Raw genomic sequence first — 15,896 nt, 5'->3', positions numbered from 1 at the left:
TTACTTTCCCACAAACACCAGAAAGAGAAAGAAAAAACGAAAATTGTTATAATCTCTTATCAGCTGCTACATTCCAAAAATTTAAATTTGTTGCTGCTGCTGTAACTGATTTTGAAATTTAATACAAGGATGTTGGTAGGAAAACTCTCCATTCTAAATTGAGTAGCTGAACAATTTTCTCTTTAGATAAATATGGGTAATGGAATTGTTAAAACTTGTAAAACTATTGAAATAAATGTACAAAAAAGAGAGAGACACATTTGGCTTTAAAGGTTCTATCTGCTCAACTAACTACGATTCGGTGCTTTATTAAATCTTTCATTAAAATGTTTTAAACTTAATCCACTTGAAAAGTACAAGCACACGTTACACTAATGATCTATTGCCAACATAAAGTGGAAACATTTAATATGTCAAATATAAAAAATGTCATTTTATTTAAACTAAAAACTCTAATTGAAAAAATAGCAAACTTTAGCAATTGCCAAATCAATAAATGTCCAACGTCAGCTAGATCCTACATACTAGACCCTACGTACCAAAAAGCTAAAAGCTGTTCTTTTATATACCAAAAAGCCTACCTGACATATTGGAAGGCTAGGCCCGACGTGCATTTTCAATATGGACTGAAAACCCCCTAAACATATGTGATCTGTATCTTGGCCTAATAAAGAGCAAGAGAGATGGACCCTTCTCATATGGGCTTCTAGAATGAATAGCCATGGCCCATCTACCCTTCTTTTGGACTGGTCTCCTCTAAATTACTCATTTTGGAAGCCATTGATCAACTCCGAAAGAAGTGAAAAAATGGAATACGAAATAAAATTTTTTGTATTTAATTTATTGAAAATACGAAATCAATTTTTTTTTTTTTTAAAAAGGAACGGAATTCTTTACAATCAATCTTTAAATTGAAGTGGTAAAATGTTTTTTTTGTATGCAGAGACGGGTTTTCATTCATCTGTTATGGAAGGAGAGTCCATGAAATTCCCAATTAAGTTGACTATGTCTGAACATTGCCTGTAGAAGTTTGCATGAAATTATCCTCATGAATACCAAGCCAAAATCACTAATTAATGTCAATTATGTTCGGAAATTTGATATTTACTTTACCCCATTATTTCTCCAGCTAGACCATCTTGCTTTCATTGGGCTCATTTATATATATATATATATGGTATAAACTCAAGCTGCTCAAAAAGACTCTTCAATTTATCCAAAACGTTGACAACGTATATAGTTCAAAGAGCCCATATCACTATGATAAGGAAAGCAATATCTCTTTTGGGGATGTAAAACTCCCAATTTGAGGTTCTATACACGTGTCCACATTCAACTTGCTCGAATACCAATATCATATCCCAAGAATTGTTAGATGGAGAGTAGGAAGGCACAATTTTGTGCCAATATAAAAATAGTCGAAACTCCTTAGTCCTTGCAATTTGAATAAAAATAAATTAGTTAATGGAAGCCATGAACTTAAAAGAAGGATCACATATAAAGCAGACTGCAGACAGACATTCCATCCAAGAAGCCACTAACCTCAAAATGTGGTCATTTTTTGATTAATTAATCCATTGTTCTTTGCTAATTATTATATATATCACATACGATTGACTAAAATAATAATTAAAAGGGAAAAAAAAACTTTTATTTCTCTCTGACTTTGAGCAAGAATGGGAGTGAGCGAGTGGCATGCACGTCGCTAACTTGCATGCAGTCCCCAAACGAGAAATCACTCATTTGCAGTGTCAGTGTTTCAGGTTCTTTGAACGTACGGCCGTTCTAATTTCTTAGGAAAATCAACCTGTTGGGTTTGTCAAATTAATTCGTAGCTGCATACAAAAAAATTTGGTAGCTACATGGAAAAAAGAAAGGTGCTTTCGGACAATATATCTGTTTCCTTAGTTTTCCCCTTTATATATATATATATATATATATATATTAAATAAAAAATATATATGTAATAATGAGGAAGAAAAGGGAAAAAGTAAGGAAATTATACACTTGAGGGAGAGACACATAGCTTTTATAAACATAACCAAGTGCACCCCCCGGTGGGTGCAGCCATTATGAAGGATGTGAGATGTTTAAATGATTAGAAGTAAGGTGGTGGTGTGTGGGAAACTGTAAAGAAAAAGAAAATGTACACGTGCCGTCACGTGAATCACCCCGTGCATGTATCATTATTATTACATGAAAAATGTATTGTCAATCCCTATGCATGTCTTTGCTGTAACTTAGAATTACATATTTTGATATTTTAATATATATTATTTATGTATTAATTTTTTTATATTAAAAAACTTAATAAAATAAATAAATCTGATTAAAATAGCTAATTAAATTATCAAATCATATTATAAATTTTATTGATGAGAAATAGTATTCTGTTTAATATATTATGTTGTCCTTTAAACTACTAGGTAACAATTAAATTTACAATTTGGTAGGACTACTTTAGACGACATTAAGACGAGGTCTCCAATTTGACATCAAGTTGTTAGTTGTTGTTTTTTTTGTTTTTTTTTTACTAAAAGGTTGTTATATGTAATATATATATATATGTGTGTGTGTGTGTGTGTGTGTGTGCAGTCCATTCTCTTTCTTTGTTCTAAAGTAAAATAAAAATATAAATATTTTATGCACGTATGTTCATTCTCTCTAAACAAAAATACATTATAAGGTGGGTGAAAGATACGTGACCTCAACTAATTTGAGTATACCCAACATTTGGTTACCATCTTTCAGTTCAATTATAGAAGTTGAGAGATAGAGTTATAATTAGGATATTTTAAACATAAAAGGGATAAAAAATACCAAAAAAAAAAAAAAAAAAACACACACACACACAAGCAAAAAAAAAAAAGAAAAAGAGAAAGAACACCTCCAGGTGTTTTGAAATCATAATAAAATAAAATGTAAAACAGCACACTTACAATTGTTAATGAGTATATCAAAAATTTGGACAAGCATTTGATAAGAGAAACTAACTGTTTTGGCCATATTATTAATTTTTTAAATTAATATTTTAATATATTGAAATATTATTATTGGGAGATTAATTAAGAAGCTTCAATTATACATTGATTGAAGATGAAGTGGTCATATAATTGTCACATGTATAAATTAAATTTTGAAGTTGGAATATTGAAAAAGAAAAAAAAAATCCTACATCGGAAGCGCGTGAAGCAATTTAAAGTTCTCTACATATATAAATAGGAGCTTCATTGGTTTTAAGAAGGACATCTCTATACACCTCTACAAACAATTACAAGAATATACACTAATTAGTTTATTCTTTTTAGAATTTGCTTCTTTTAGTTTATTATTATTAGTTGTTTTATAGTTGAAATTTTCTTTTTAAAAATCCTTTAATTATTAAGGCAATCGGACCTTGTAAGATTATTTTTTGTTCTCCAATAATCAATACAATCATCTGAGAAGTTAGATTCAATTAGTGCATATTTTTTTTTATATTCTTTAAACTGTTACAGGTTTGAAGTGGCACATCCGCAAATTTAGGAGACGACAGATTGTTGGAAATTTTTCGACATTGTTCCAACATATCTTTTTGGCATGCCCGATGGGACCACGTAAATTTTCAACTGAAGACAATGGTTCAGACTCGATCAAGATCTCTGGAGTTCGACACCCGTAACAACAACAATGAGGAAGAAGTTGGCAAGACTCTTGACTCGACGAAGATGTTCACTCAAGAGTTGATCCATGAACTATCCCGAGAGCTGAAGGAAGGTCAAAGGAAGATGGAGTTATTCCAAGAAACCCAGCAACGATTCCAAGAGACCCAGCAACGTCAGATGGAAGGCATTATGGATTTGTTGCGTCAATAATTGCAGGTTATTCAAGCCTCATCGAGTGGTGCAAAGCCATCTACTGGCCAAGAAGAACAGGTGCAGGCCTTTTCGGCCATACCTGAAGGCAAAACGTCAAGGATTGATGCACCAACTGTTTCGGCGAGAACGAATGGAAATGAAAGAAGGATAGTCGTGCCAGAACGACAACCTTATATTCCCCCACCATCTCGGAATCCAATTCATGAGGGAGGAGTAACTGAAAACCAAAGCCAGAATGTTAAAAATGGTTGAGAAAAACAGATTGTAGTGGCCTCTCGTACCACATGTAGTACGGGCTTTTCAAGCCGCATCTTATGGCGTGCAGGCCCCTCAGACCGCAAATAATGTTAACAGAGGAAGGGCAGACTTTCAACCCCATATTTTCCCACATGTCCGAAATCAAGGTCATGGTGGGGGCCATGCTGAATGATTTGGCCAAAATGAAGACCATCACCACCAGGCCGACTACCACGATCCGGCATGAAGACATTGACATAATGTCCAAAACTGGATGAACAACAATCATGGAATGGATAGGAAGGTTGTTGAGACCATAATTTAGGAGATGATCGGCCCAGCATTTAAAAGAGTTGGCCAACCATCCTACAGAAGGCCTGATCCCGAGACCATTGATCGGATAGAGTTTCCGAGGGGATTCAGATTTCCTGAATTCACCTTGTTCTCAGGTGAAGAGAATCAGTCTACTATGGAGCACATAGGCCGCTTCACTATCCAGTGCTGAGAAGCTAAGGCCAATGAATTCTTAAGGCTCCGTTTGTTTGCTAACTCTTTGACAGGTTTTACTTTCTCTTGGTATATCAACCTGCAACCAAACTCGATCCATACGTGGCAAGAGTTAGAGTAGAAATTCCATGAGCAATTCTATAGGATTGAGATGGAGATCTCTATGGCTGATTTGCCTCATTTGCGTCAAATGGAAGGAGAATCGGTGGAGAATTTTATTGCCCAGTTCAAGAGGGCAAGGATTATATGTCACTTGGATATACCAGAAAGAGAGTTTGTCAAATTAGCCCAGAGCGGACTGAGCTACAAACTTCAGAAGAAGTTTGAAGGGACAGAGTTTCATGATTTGTTCGAGTTGGTCTCTCGAGCATCTAGATAGGAAAGTATTTTGAGGGAAGAATATCAGAGGAAGAACTCATATCGGGGATCATATTATAGAGACCCAAATACGGAGATTTATTCTGTCGAAGCTGAAGACCAAGGGATCAAGGATGCCTCCATCGAAACCGATGCTGCTGAGGTAGTGGTCACTAGGCCATACGTATGTAAAGCTCTAGCTAGACCACCAAGAAACCAAAGAATTTCTCAATTGGTCATGGATACAAAGAAGAACCGGCTTGAGTCGAAGAAGATTTACAGTTTTGACATCTCCAAAGACGACCAAATTTTTTGCCATCTGTTGGCCGACAAAGTAATCAAATTACTTGACAGCCATGTTTTACCCAAAGCTAAAGAAACTAAAAAGAAATCGTACTGCAAGTGGCATGGTATGTGGACGCATCAAACTGTGTACTGTTGGTGTTCTGAAATCGATTCAAGCTCTAATTGACAAGGGCACCTTGAAGTTCCCGGAGAAAGGAAAGGATGTAATAGAGGTTGATAGCAATCCTTTCCTATCAGCCGAAGTGGATATGGTTTCAGTCAACATTTCTGAGTTGACCAAACCTAAAGTTAAGGTTGATCTAAGACATCCCTCATCTGGCAGAGTCTGGAAAAGGAAGAATAGACCAAGGAAATAGTATTCAGCCAAAAGGGCTGAACCATCTACTCAGATGCTTTGTACACGTTGCAAGCATGAAGTTGACGATGGGAAGAGGCAACCTGTAAAGATGTGTGAGCAGAATGTGATAAAGTCCCCACCAGAGAATTACGATCCTCATAGTCCAAACTCAGTGTTCCAACGCCTAGGACCGAAGGTGCGAGACAACCATTGGAAGCTGAACCATTAACACCAGGGGGGGCAATTTGACTCCAAGCTTCAGGTTACATTTCAAGAGATAATCGAACAAGATTAGTTTCTCATAAAATTGAGAAGCCAAAGACGTTCCGGCCACCAATTACAGAAATAGGCGGTGGTACCGTTCGAAATATAAGCATTATCAGCCGCTCACCAGGACTCAGAAGAGGCGGATGCAATGGCAACATGCTGCGGTTAGAAGATTGGTAAAAGAATCGAAAGTGCATGAGAAGGCTGCTGAAAAAAGGCCAATAACAATATTAACTCGTCCTGAAAATCAGAAATATGATAATATATTGAAGGAATTGAAGTCGCACCTTTGTGATACAGAAGGTAGGCCAAAGGGTTTGAAGAAGATGGTCGAAGTCACGACTAACAAGGGAGTTACCTCATCAGGAGCTGGCCCTTCTATAGTGAAGAAGCAATCTTTGATATGGGTTAGGAAACAAAGTGCTGAAGTTATCCCATGCATAAAGAATATGGATGACGACCTTATGAAAGAAGACATGATTGATTCTTTAACCAATAAGAAGTCTTCGATGGTCAAATTTGGAACTATGGAAGAAGTGATGGTCAACATGGTTGTTGTCCTGCCTTTATCATTTGGATATCAACCTAGTCAAGAGTACATGATAGAAAAAGATGGTCGATATGTGGAATAAATATTATGAGAAGACACCAACGGTACATGAATAGCTTGGCAAAGATCGAATTGTCGAGCCACGAGGTTTGGACAGCAAACTTCTACACCGTACTGATTGGATTTGAATTTTTGGCCAAAAGAAAGATCTCGATTGATCAGCATGCTGGACTAAATAATCTTCAATGTCTTCATTAATGGAGGATTTTTCTTTATGCCCTAGAAAGGATTAAGTGCAATACTCAACCAAGATATTTAGTTAGCACAGAAAAGTTTCCGGAGCCTGATGGTCTGTGGAGTAGAAGAAGTCAAAGTAATCTTTGGCCGAATGTCCTTGTAAACCATTTTGAAGGATTTGACGGCCGAGGAGTGTATTGGGTTGGCTTGTGGACAGAGACGGCCTCTTCTCAGGAAAGTAGGCATGTAGTCAAAGCTGCAATATCCACAAAGGTCCGACATGATGTGGGTCCATGTTAGCGTTGGTGGCATTGTTGATTCCTCAGTATAGGTGACCAAGAACAAGCGGTCTAAATGCATAGGGTGAACCAACAGCAAGAACTTCAGCTATATGAATGTACCCTTTCATCACTTGCATCGAGGGCACGCAAAAGATATACTTGTACAACCACATAAGAAGAAAAGAAAGGTGTTCTTGAACCAAAGGTGGTTTGTCTTTCCCTTGAATATTCTTCAGAAAATGGTTGTAAGAAGCTTCTTACTTTGGGAAGTTGGCTTCTTCATAATGCAACAGGCCATCTCGAGATAGAGCTGTAATAGACAAAAGTTCGCTATGAGGTATGAGGCCGAGCAAAACAGCTAGATCCATCAAGGTCGGTGTCATCATTCCAAACATGAAATAAAAAACATTGGAAACAGAAGACCAAAAGCAAAGTGCAGCTACAATCAGGCCCTTGTCGCATGGGATGTCAAGACAGGATAGATGTATCACGGCATAAATTCCAGATTTCTTCCAGGTACTACCATAATAGGGGTCTAATCGATCCACCCATGTAATCCACTCTGGAGGTGTGATCAGCCACGACTTGAAAGGTTTAGAGTCTTCCCACTTAGCCCAATCCAAGGATGTTGAGGAAAATGGTAGAACTCCATTCGGCCGAGTTCGGAATGCGACTTCAACTTCACAAGGCATTTTGTCTTTGAATCGAGGGCCAAGGCTAAATTCTTTGTAGAGTTGGTTTCTCTCTATCAAAATCCTATCGTCAATAGCGTCTTTGGTGTGATTGATAGCCTGCTCAAGCTGCTCCACATATGACAATTTGTCTGTATTGGTGACCTGCCACATATAAAAGAATATTTCAAAAAATATATAGATATATATATATATATATATTTAATATGTTAAATTAAGGCCACTAGTACCTTTGGCTGTGGAGATGAATCGTGAGCCTCATTAATTTTTGTATTGCAGCCTTGGTAAAGTTGTGTCCTCATCGAGCTGATTACCTAAAAAAAAAAAAAAAGAATGGGATGTTTTGACATGTATGTATATATATGTATATGCATGGAGCCAAAAGAAAGTTTGTGTGGCTAAACAAAAGACATGTGGATACCTTTTTCCATATACATGTATGAAGCTGTGTGCTTTGGTGAGAATTTTCATGTTTCACATGTTTATATATATATATATATATATATATATATAAAAAAAGAAGAAGAAAACAAAGCATATGGAACCGTGTGCTTTTATGGATTTTGTCCAAGCTCTACATGTATATATATATATATAAACAAGAGGATGTGAACAGACGTGCTGGTGGGAGCATTGCTTTTTGCAGGATGCAGCAGATAAACAAGTCAAAATATACACTTGTTCGGCTGATTAGTGAACGACAGAGTCGGCAGCAAACACAAGAAGCCATGCATGGAGAAGGTCACGGTTGCAATAAGTGAAGCATGAGAAGCTGAACTTACCTTTCTGTAGACAGGTTGTCTCACCGTTTGGAGGGAAAAGAAGCTCTTTATTAGGAGGCAGTTTCTATGCAGAGGCAGTACTTGGGGTGGTATTGGCTGTCATTAATAAGAGATAGAGAAGCTTATCAACAAGAGATACCAAAAGAAAAAAATGAAACAAGTGCAGCAGGGGTGCGTGTACAATTAGTATGTATAGATTTTGATGATGAAGAAACTTCAAGACTTACCTGTGGAGCCGTGATCTTGCACCAGATGAAATTTGCATGTGACTTATGGATAGTATGAGGTGGGATGGAGAGAACTTATGCTTGAAGGAGGAATGATGGAGGACCAGCCGTGGATATTGAGATGGGAATTCTATATATTTAATATATATGTCTAGGGTTGTTTTGTCTTCATGAGATATATATGCAGTATAACGAAATTTGGAAAAGATTTGAGGAATCTTTTTAAATTGGAAACTTGGATGGGGGATTTTGTGAAAGTAAAGTATTCGGGGTTAATAAGAAGGAATTGTTTTACTATGGTAATTTGACATATTCCGTGGGAGCCATAAGAAAACCAATACATGGCTGGAGGATTAATTTTGGTCATTGCATGAATTTTGGTCATTGCACCGTGTCATACCATGGTTGGTAAGGAAGGATTTTTTTATATAAATTTGGAAAGTAATATCATGATTGGTAAAATAAGGCAAAATGTGGCTAATGGATGCAGGAGTTATGTTCATGATTGGAAAGTCGAATGGCCATCAATATTATCATTTTGAGATTGTATGGCTAGCTAGGATTTGGAAGTCATATACACATTAATTCTTTGTTTGGCTTGGAGATAAGAAACCGTGTAAGGTTGGTATATAATATTCATATATATTTGTTTGTTTACCGACTTTGGGAAAGAAAGTTGATGCTATTGAATGCATAGCATATTCTCTTTAAGAGATTAGAATGGGAAGCTTCGTAAGAGCTCATTAAAAGGTATTTTTTGCCTTTGAAATTGGAAAGCATTATTTGTCATAGATGTATTTCGGCCTATAATCTTGGTGCTGAGAGGGAATTGCAACATGGAATGTCAAATGTTTCTTTTTCTTTTCATATATAATCTCTTCAATATATTCTTTGTTAAAGGGATTAATTGAGGTGGGCATTGGATGATATTATATTTTTGATTCTTCACTTGTCAGTAAGGATATTCATTAGTAGATTTCGCAACTTTTGGAGAAGATTGAATGGAATTTGGATGGATTTTGTTTTGTATGGCTAAGGGGCAGTTTTGGTTACTCGTGATATGCAAGATTGACTGCCAAGATTGGAGAGCATGGGTTTGACAATTTAGAAGCAACGTGGGGCTTTCTTGTTTAATGAAATATTGAGCATGGTAATTTAGCACATGACATGGGCAAAGGAATTGGTATGGGGATGCTGTGTGGGATTCTTGTGCTAGGAAACGTAGTCATGCAATTAAATAGCAAAATGGTATAGATGATTTTTGGCAAGACAATGTGGTCAGCATGCATTGAAGTTAAAAGATCGAGGCCGAAGAGCTAGTTCAATATTGCTTTGCAATTTTTACATTCCACTTCAAACTCACAAAGCAAGGGGGCAATGTTTGGGCCATATTATTAATTTTCTAAATTAATATTTTAATATATTGAAATATTATTATTGAGATTAATTAAGAAGCTTTAATCCCACATTGATTGGAGATTAAGTGGTCATGTAATTGTCATATTTATAAATTGAAATTTTGAAGCTGGAATGTTGAAAAAGAAAAAAAATCCTACATCGGAAGCGTGTAAAACAACTCAAAGTTCTCTACATATATAAATAGGAGCTTCATTGGCTTTGAGAAGGGCATCTCTACACACCTCCACAAACGACTACAAGAATATATACTAATTAGTTTATTCTTTTTAGAATTTACTTCCTTTAGTTTATTGTTCTTACTTGTTTTCTAGTTGAAATTTTATTTTTAAAAATACTTTAATCATTAAGGCAATTGGACCTCGTAAAATTATTTTTTGTTCTTCAATAATCAATATAATTGTCTGAGAAGTTAGATTCAATTGGTGCACATTTTATTTTATTTTCTTTGAACTGTTAAAGAATTGAAATGGTACGTCCACAAATTACAAATTTAGAAGACGATAGATTATTGGAAATTTTTCGACATTATTCCAACACTAGCATATGTAAAAATTTGCTACACAATAGCCAAATTATTTATGTGGTGTTTAAGACACGTACAAGGTTTAGTATTAATTGAAAGACTTAATAAAAAAGAATAATGAAAGAGTATATTCCCCACTAAAAATTAAAATAGTCAACAAAACTATTGTCGATATAGAGACCCCTTTGGTGGACTTATTATCAAATTAGTACAAATTATAATATATGTTGCCAATAAATTTACAGAACCTTTTTCGATCAGCTTTTTCTTCTTATCATATATTTATATGACTGATAATTAATCCATGCATGTCACAACATTAATTAATGTTCATAACACCAGTAAACCCACATATATAATGAGAACACATCAAAAATTAATTGTCGGTAGCACCTAAAATTATTGCCACGAACTGCCCTACTACCCTTAATTTCTTTGATAATCAGATTTCTCTAAATGCATGCCACAACTACCAGTCTCACATATCATGGCAAATAGTTACTTATCCACTTCTACAATTTAAATACAAAAAGGCACTGCACATCTATGTTGGGATTATGAATTAAGAAGTAATAACATATCACAGTAAAGAATTTACCTAATAACTACACTAATTAATGTCCATAGGCATTATTATACTACCGTTGTTAGTTATACAAACACAGTCCAATATAAATGGTGAAATTCTTTCTAAATTAAAAAAAAAGTTTAAAATGGTCCAATATGATGATTTTTTTTCTTCTAATTTTAAAAAGTTAATAGAGATTAAAAAAACAAATGGTTCAAATGGTTAATTTGATTGGAAATTTAAGATTTGACCCCATGGATACCTTTGTCGTTGAGATTTAGACTACCCAACTTGTCCATAGCAATAAGTCCATCCACTTAAAGTGAAATACAAAAATCCATACACGTCCATCAATATGCAAGTAGATGCCAGGAAAAAGGTGTTGTCGTCTAAAGCATAATTTGCTTGTATTTAGGAATGTTAAGTTGCTCTGTATATTCCGGAGACTACGGTACACCTTGTTAGGGATGGTTTTTTTCAAAAAATCGGGATAGTGGAGCGAGTTTAGGATAAATTTTTACAGTCCAAATGGGAGATGGATCGGGACAGAGGAATAAAGAATCCGATCCGAACTTGTTCCGCATATATTTATTTATTATTTTTTAATATTTTATGTATTTTAAATATTATATTTTTTAAAGATCTATTTTATTATAATTATAAATTTATAAATTGATATATTTTATTATATTTTTATTATATTTTAGTCACTTTATTTATGTTTTATTCATAAAAAAAATTATATAAGTTTCTCAAAAAAGATTATATCAATTATAAAAAAAGTAAATAAATGGAAAAAACTGTCTTGTCTTATTCCCGATTGATAAACTCCCTTCCCTGTTCCGCTTCTAAAGAAATGAAAAAAACCGAAGTGATGGGATAAAAATTCTCCACAGAAATAAAAATAAAATTTTAAAAATCGACTCTATCCCGCTTCGTTAATATTCCTACTTGTATTATACGATTATCAAGTATATAGAAAACAAAAAATTGAAGCAAATATATATATATATATATATATATACACACACTGAGAGTTTACGCTTATCCATTTCTATACATATTGAAAAAAAAAAAAAAGTAGAAAATTTAGAAAAGTCTATAGCTCAATCTTTATCTAAAATCCTATTAATTGCATTTAAATAAGGAAATTGAAAAATGTTAAGACTTATCAACGTGAGTGACTATGCCAAGTTTTAGGGTCGCTTAAGTAAATTTTTATATGTTTATTGCTTAAAGTAAATTTATATATGTTTCACCGCCGACATGTCGACTCCATCCGCTTTAGCATACCGTGGAAACCACGCACACAAGAAGTTGAGAAGCTAATCAGAGAGCGAGTGACTGTGACATTCTTTCACGGAAAGTTGAATGTGAAAACTGGATTGGCGGTGGAATCGAGTCATTTATGCAATAATTCCCGCATTCGCTGATCCTTTACATAATTATATTATACACTCTCCACTTTTTCTTGTTTTCATATTTCTTTATCTTTCATTTACTAAAAAGAATTTTTTTATTATTATAAAATTAAATATACTATTTGTCAGTAATTGAATACCAATTGAATAGATATATTATTTAGTAATTTAATTTGCCATCTCACATGGTTTAAATTTCTTTAATTATATTTTTAGCATAAATAATTAATATATTCAATTAGTGATTGTCATTTGAACATAGTCATATGGATGATTATGGTTGCATATTGCACTTTATAATTTAAATTTTAATAATGCAACTAAAATATATAACAAATAGCATATGTGAAAAATATAATTTATTAACATATTTATATAATTTAAATATAGATGAATAAATTGTTAAATAAATTAATTAATTAAAAAATATCCAATTAAATATTTTCTATCACCTATTATATTATTTAATTAATTTTTTTAGTAAATATTTTGATAACTATAATATAAGTTTTGGATGAATTGCCCCACAATTTAATTAAATATCCTAAAAATTTATTAAAAAAATCCTATATTTTCATTTAAGGAAAAAAAAAAAAATCAATGCAAGCCTTCTAGTGGATTTCCCTAGTGTAGAATTTCAGTGTACTAATCAAATCAACTCAATGAATTGGTATTTACCAATTCAATATAAATTTAAAAATAAAATATTATTTATTATTATTGATTAATAATCACCCACGTGAATGATAATTAAATAATTATCATTAAAAAATTTATTTTTAAATTTAATTAATATAATTAAATATTTAAATTAAAATTATATTATATAAAATAACAATTAAATATTTATTAAACAGGAGAAGTTTAGTCTACTAATTATCATCGCCTATGATATCATCATTCTGACAAATAGCAATAAGTCTTCTTTATTTAATATATAATAAATTTTATTTATGAGGTGGCTCTCTCTCTCTCCCTCTCTCTCTCTATATATATATGTGTGTGTATATATATATATATTGTATCGTGTATGTGAAGGAGAATTTCGATTCTGGCTTATAATCCAATTCGTTACAATTTTGAATAAGCGAGACAGAGAGATAAAAAAGAACAGGGACGGTGGGATGAAAGGTGATCGAGCATTCTGATAATCGCCTGCATTCTGACTTTCGGTTACCATTTTGGCTTTCTTTTTATTTTCCTTTTAGGTTCTGAAATTTTCTTCCTTTTTGCCTGTGCTTTTACACGTTTCTTTGGAATTTCAAACATCTCACTTTTCGTACTTTTTTTTTTTTTTTTTTTTTGGCGCTTTCCTCTTCGGAGTTGTCGTTTCCTAATTCCTCTGGGAGGCATTATCATTTGGGTCCTGTTTGGCCTGCAACAAATATATGCGTGGCCATGAGAAAAATTTTGGGGGCTTTCGTCTGGGTGTTGAGGAATTAATTGTGAACTTCCTGATTTTTTGTTTTTTTGTCTTTTTAATTTTTTCATGTGGTTTCTACTTTAATTAAACCCGAATTGACAAGTGGGTTTTTTTTTTTGACAGTTTCGAACTCTTTGCATTTGTTGTAGAAATGAATGCCAATTTTCCACGTTTCCTTCTCTCTCTTTCTCTCTGTTCTTCTTTGTTTTGTATCGTTGCTAAGATATATAAACAGTAAAATAAGCAGAGTCAATGAGGCAGAACACCTTCAAAGCTTGGTTTTATTTATTTTGGATCCAATACGCATTCTGGGTCACTAGCAGGGAAGGTTCTTTTAAATCCTTTTTCTGAATTCCCACAATATATATTTCAGTCAGATTCGTTGAAATTTCCATTTTCCTGGAAGTTGTGCCTCCTCCAAATACCTGTACAGCTCATCCAAATGGGAATGTTCTTTTAAATCTGTTCTTAAATAAGTTAGCGTTTTTTATTATTTTAAGTCCCCATCTCTCAAAAACTCCTTTTTTTCTTTAAATTTAATTCATTTTTGTGTTTTCCCTATATATATATATATATATATATATTTTTTTTTTTTTCGTTTGTTTGTTTGTTTTTTTTTCACATTTTCTGAGTGATGGGTTGCGCAAGCTCTAAGCAAAAGCGATGCCGGCACTGCCACAACACCTATTCACCAATTCCCCGAAGCTACTCAATGCACGCTCACCACCCACCTCAGAGTAAAGACGACACTTACCATGTTGTAGCTCTCACGTCTTCCACTTTGGGTTCTCTCAAGCTTGACTCCATCTCCACCCACCAAAACGACGATGTCCGACACATCGACGGCAACAAGATCATTGTTAATAACGGGGATGACACCTTCAACGACAACAAAAACAGAGACACAAAGGAGGAGTTTTCAGTTGGGTTAATTGAGGCAAAGACTTGGTCTAACATGATCAACGACAAAATCCCAAAGATTGTTCCAAAGACACCGACCAGAACCCCTCCTGGAGAGCCTGAAACAATCAATGCTTGGGAATTAATGGAAGGTCTCGAAGATACAAGCCCTTTCCGTTCCCCAATTCATGTACGAAGCTTCTCTTTCGATGTTGTTCCAACTACGAATCCAATACCCACAACCCCTTTCGATCGGCCCAAATCCAGGTTTCAAGAAAACAATGCCGAGCCCATGTGGCTGCAAATGGCAGACAACGATGATGATCTGAATCACAACTCTGCAATACAAGATTTCGATCCGGAAGTCATTTCAACATTCAGAAAATCTCTGGAGGAGCTATCACCGAAAGCAAACGATTTTTTCTCAAATCATAAATTCCCATCTTGTGGGAAAGATAAAGAGAAGCTGATTGTATACTTTACGAGCCTAAGAGGGGTTAGGAAGACATACGAGGATTGTTGCCATGTGAGGGTGATTTTAAAAGGGTTGGGAGTCAGAGTCGATGAACGTGATGTGTCTATGCATTCTGGGTTCAAAGAGGAGCTGAAAGAGCTTTTGAAAGATGGGTTCTATGGAGGTGGGTTGCCGAGGGTGTTTATTGGGAAAAGGTATATTGGTGGTGCTGAAGAGATTCGGAGATTGCACGAGGATGGACAGCTGGAGAAGCTGCTTGAATGCTGCGAAAAGATGGATGATGATGGAGGTTGTGGAGGTGGAGGAGCTTGTGAAGCTTGTGGGGATGTAAGGTTTGTGCCATGTGAGACATGTTCAGGTAGCTGTAAGATATACTATGAAGAAGATGAAGAAGATGGAGGGGAAGAGGATGAATATGGGTTCCAACGTTGCCCTGATTGTAATGAAAATGGTCTAATACGATGCCCAATCTGTTGCTATTAGATTTTTTGTTTTTTTTGGTGGCATAAACAAAGGTAAATCTTGTTCCA

At 34.6% G+C, this 15,896-nt stretch overlaps 1 protein-coding gene across 1 annotated transcript; it reads left to right on the top strand.

Annotated features, from left to right (window-relative positions):
- Positions 1-13,599: 13,599 nt before the first annotated feature.
- LOC107415565 (uncharacterized protein At5g39865) lies at positions 13,600-15,896 on the top strand. The gene has a single exon (XM_016023909.4). It carries the CDS (start codon positions 14,626-14,628, stop codon positions 15,847-15,849), a length of 1,224 nt encoding a protein of 407 aa, XP_015879395.1. The 5' UTR covers positions 13,600-14,625; the 3' UTR covers positions 15,850-15,896.

The sequence above is a fragment of the Ziziphus jujuba genome, chromosome 4 (genome assembly GCF_031755915.1).
Source record: "Ziziphus jujuba cultivar Dongzao chromosome 4, ASM3175591v1".
Taxonomy (NCBI): Eukaryota; Viridiplantae; Streptophyta; class Magnoliopsida; order Rosales; family Rhamnaceae; genus Ziziphus; species Ziziphus jujuba.
The sequence above is the reverse complement of the archived record's forward strand: the minus strand, read 5'-3'. Positions and strand labels throughout refer to the sequence as shown.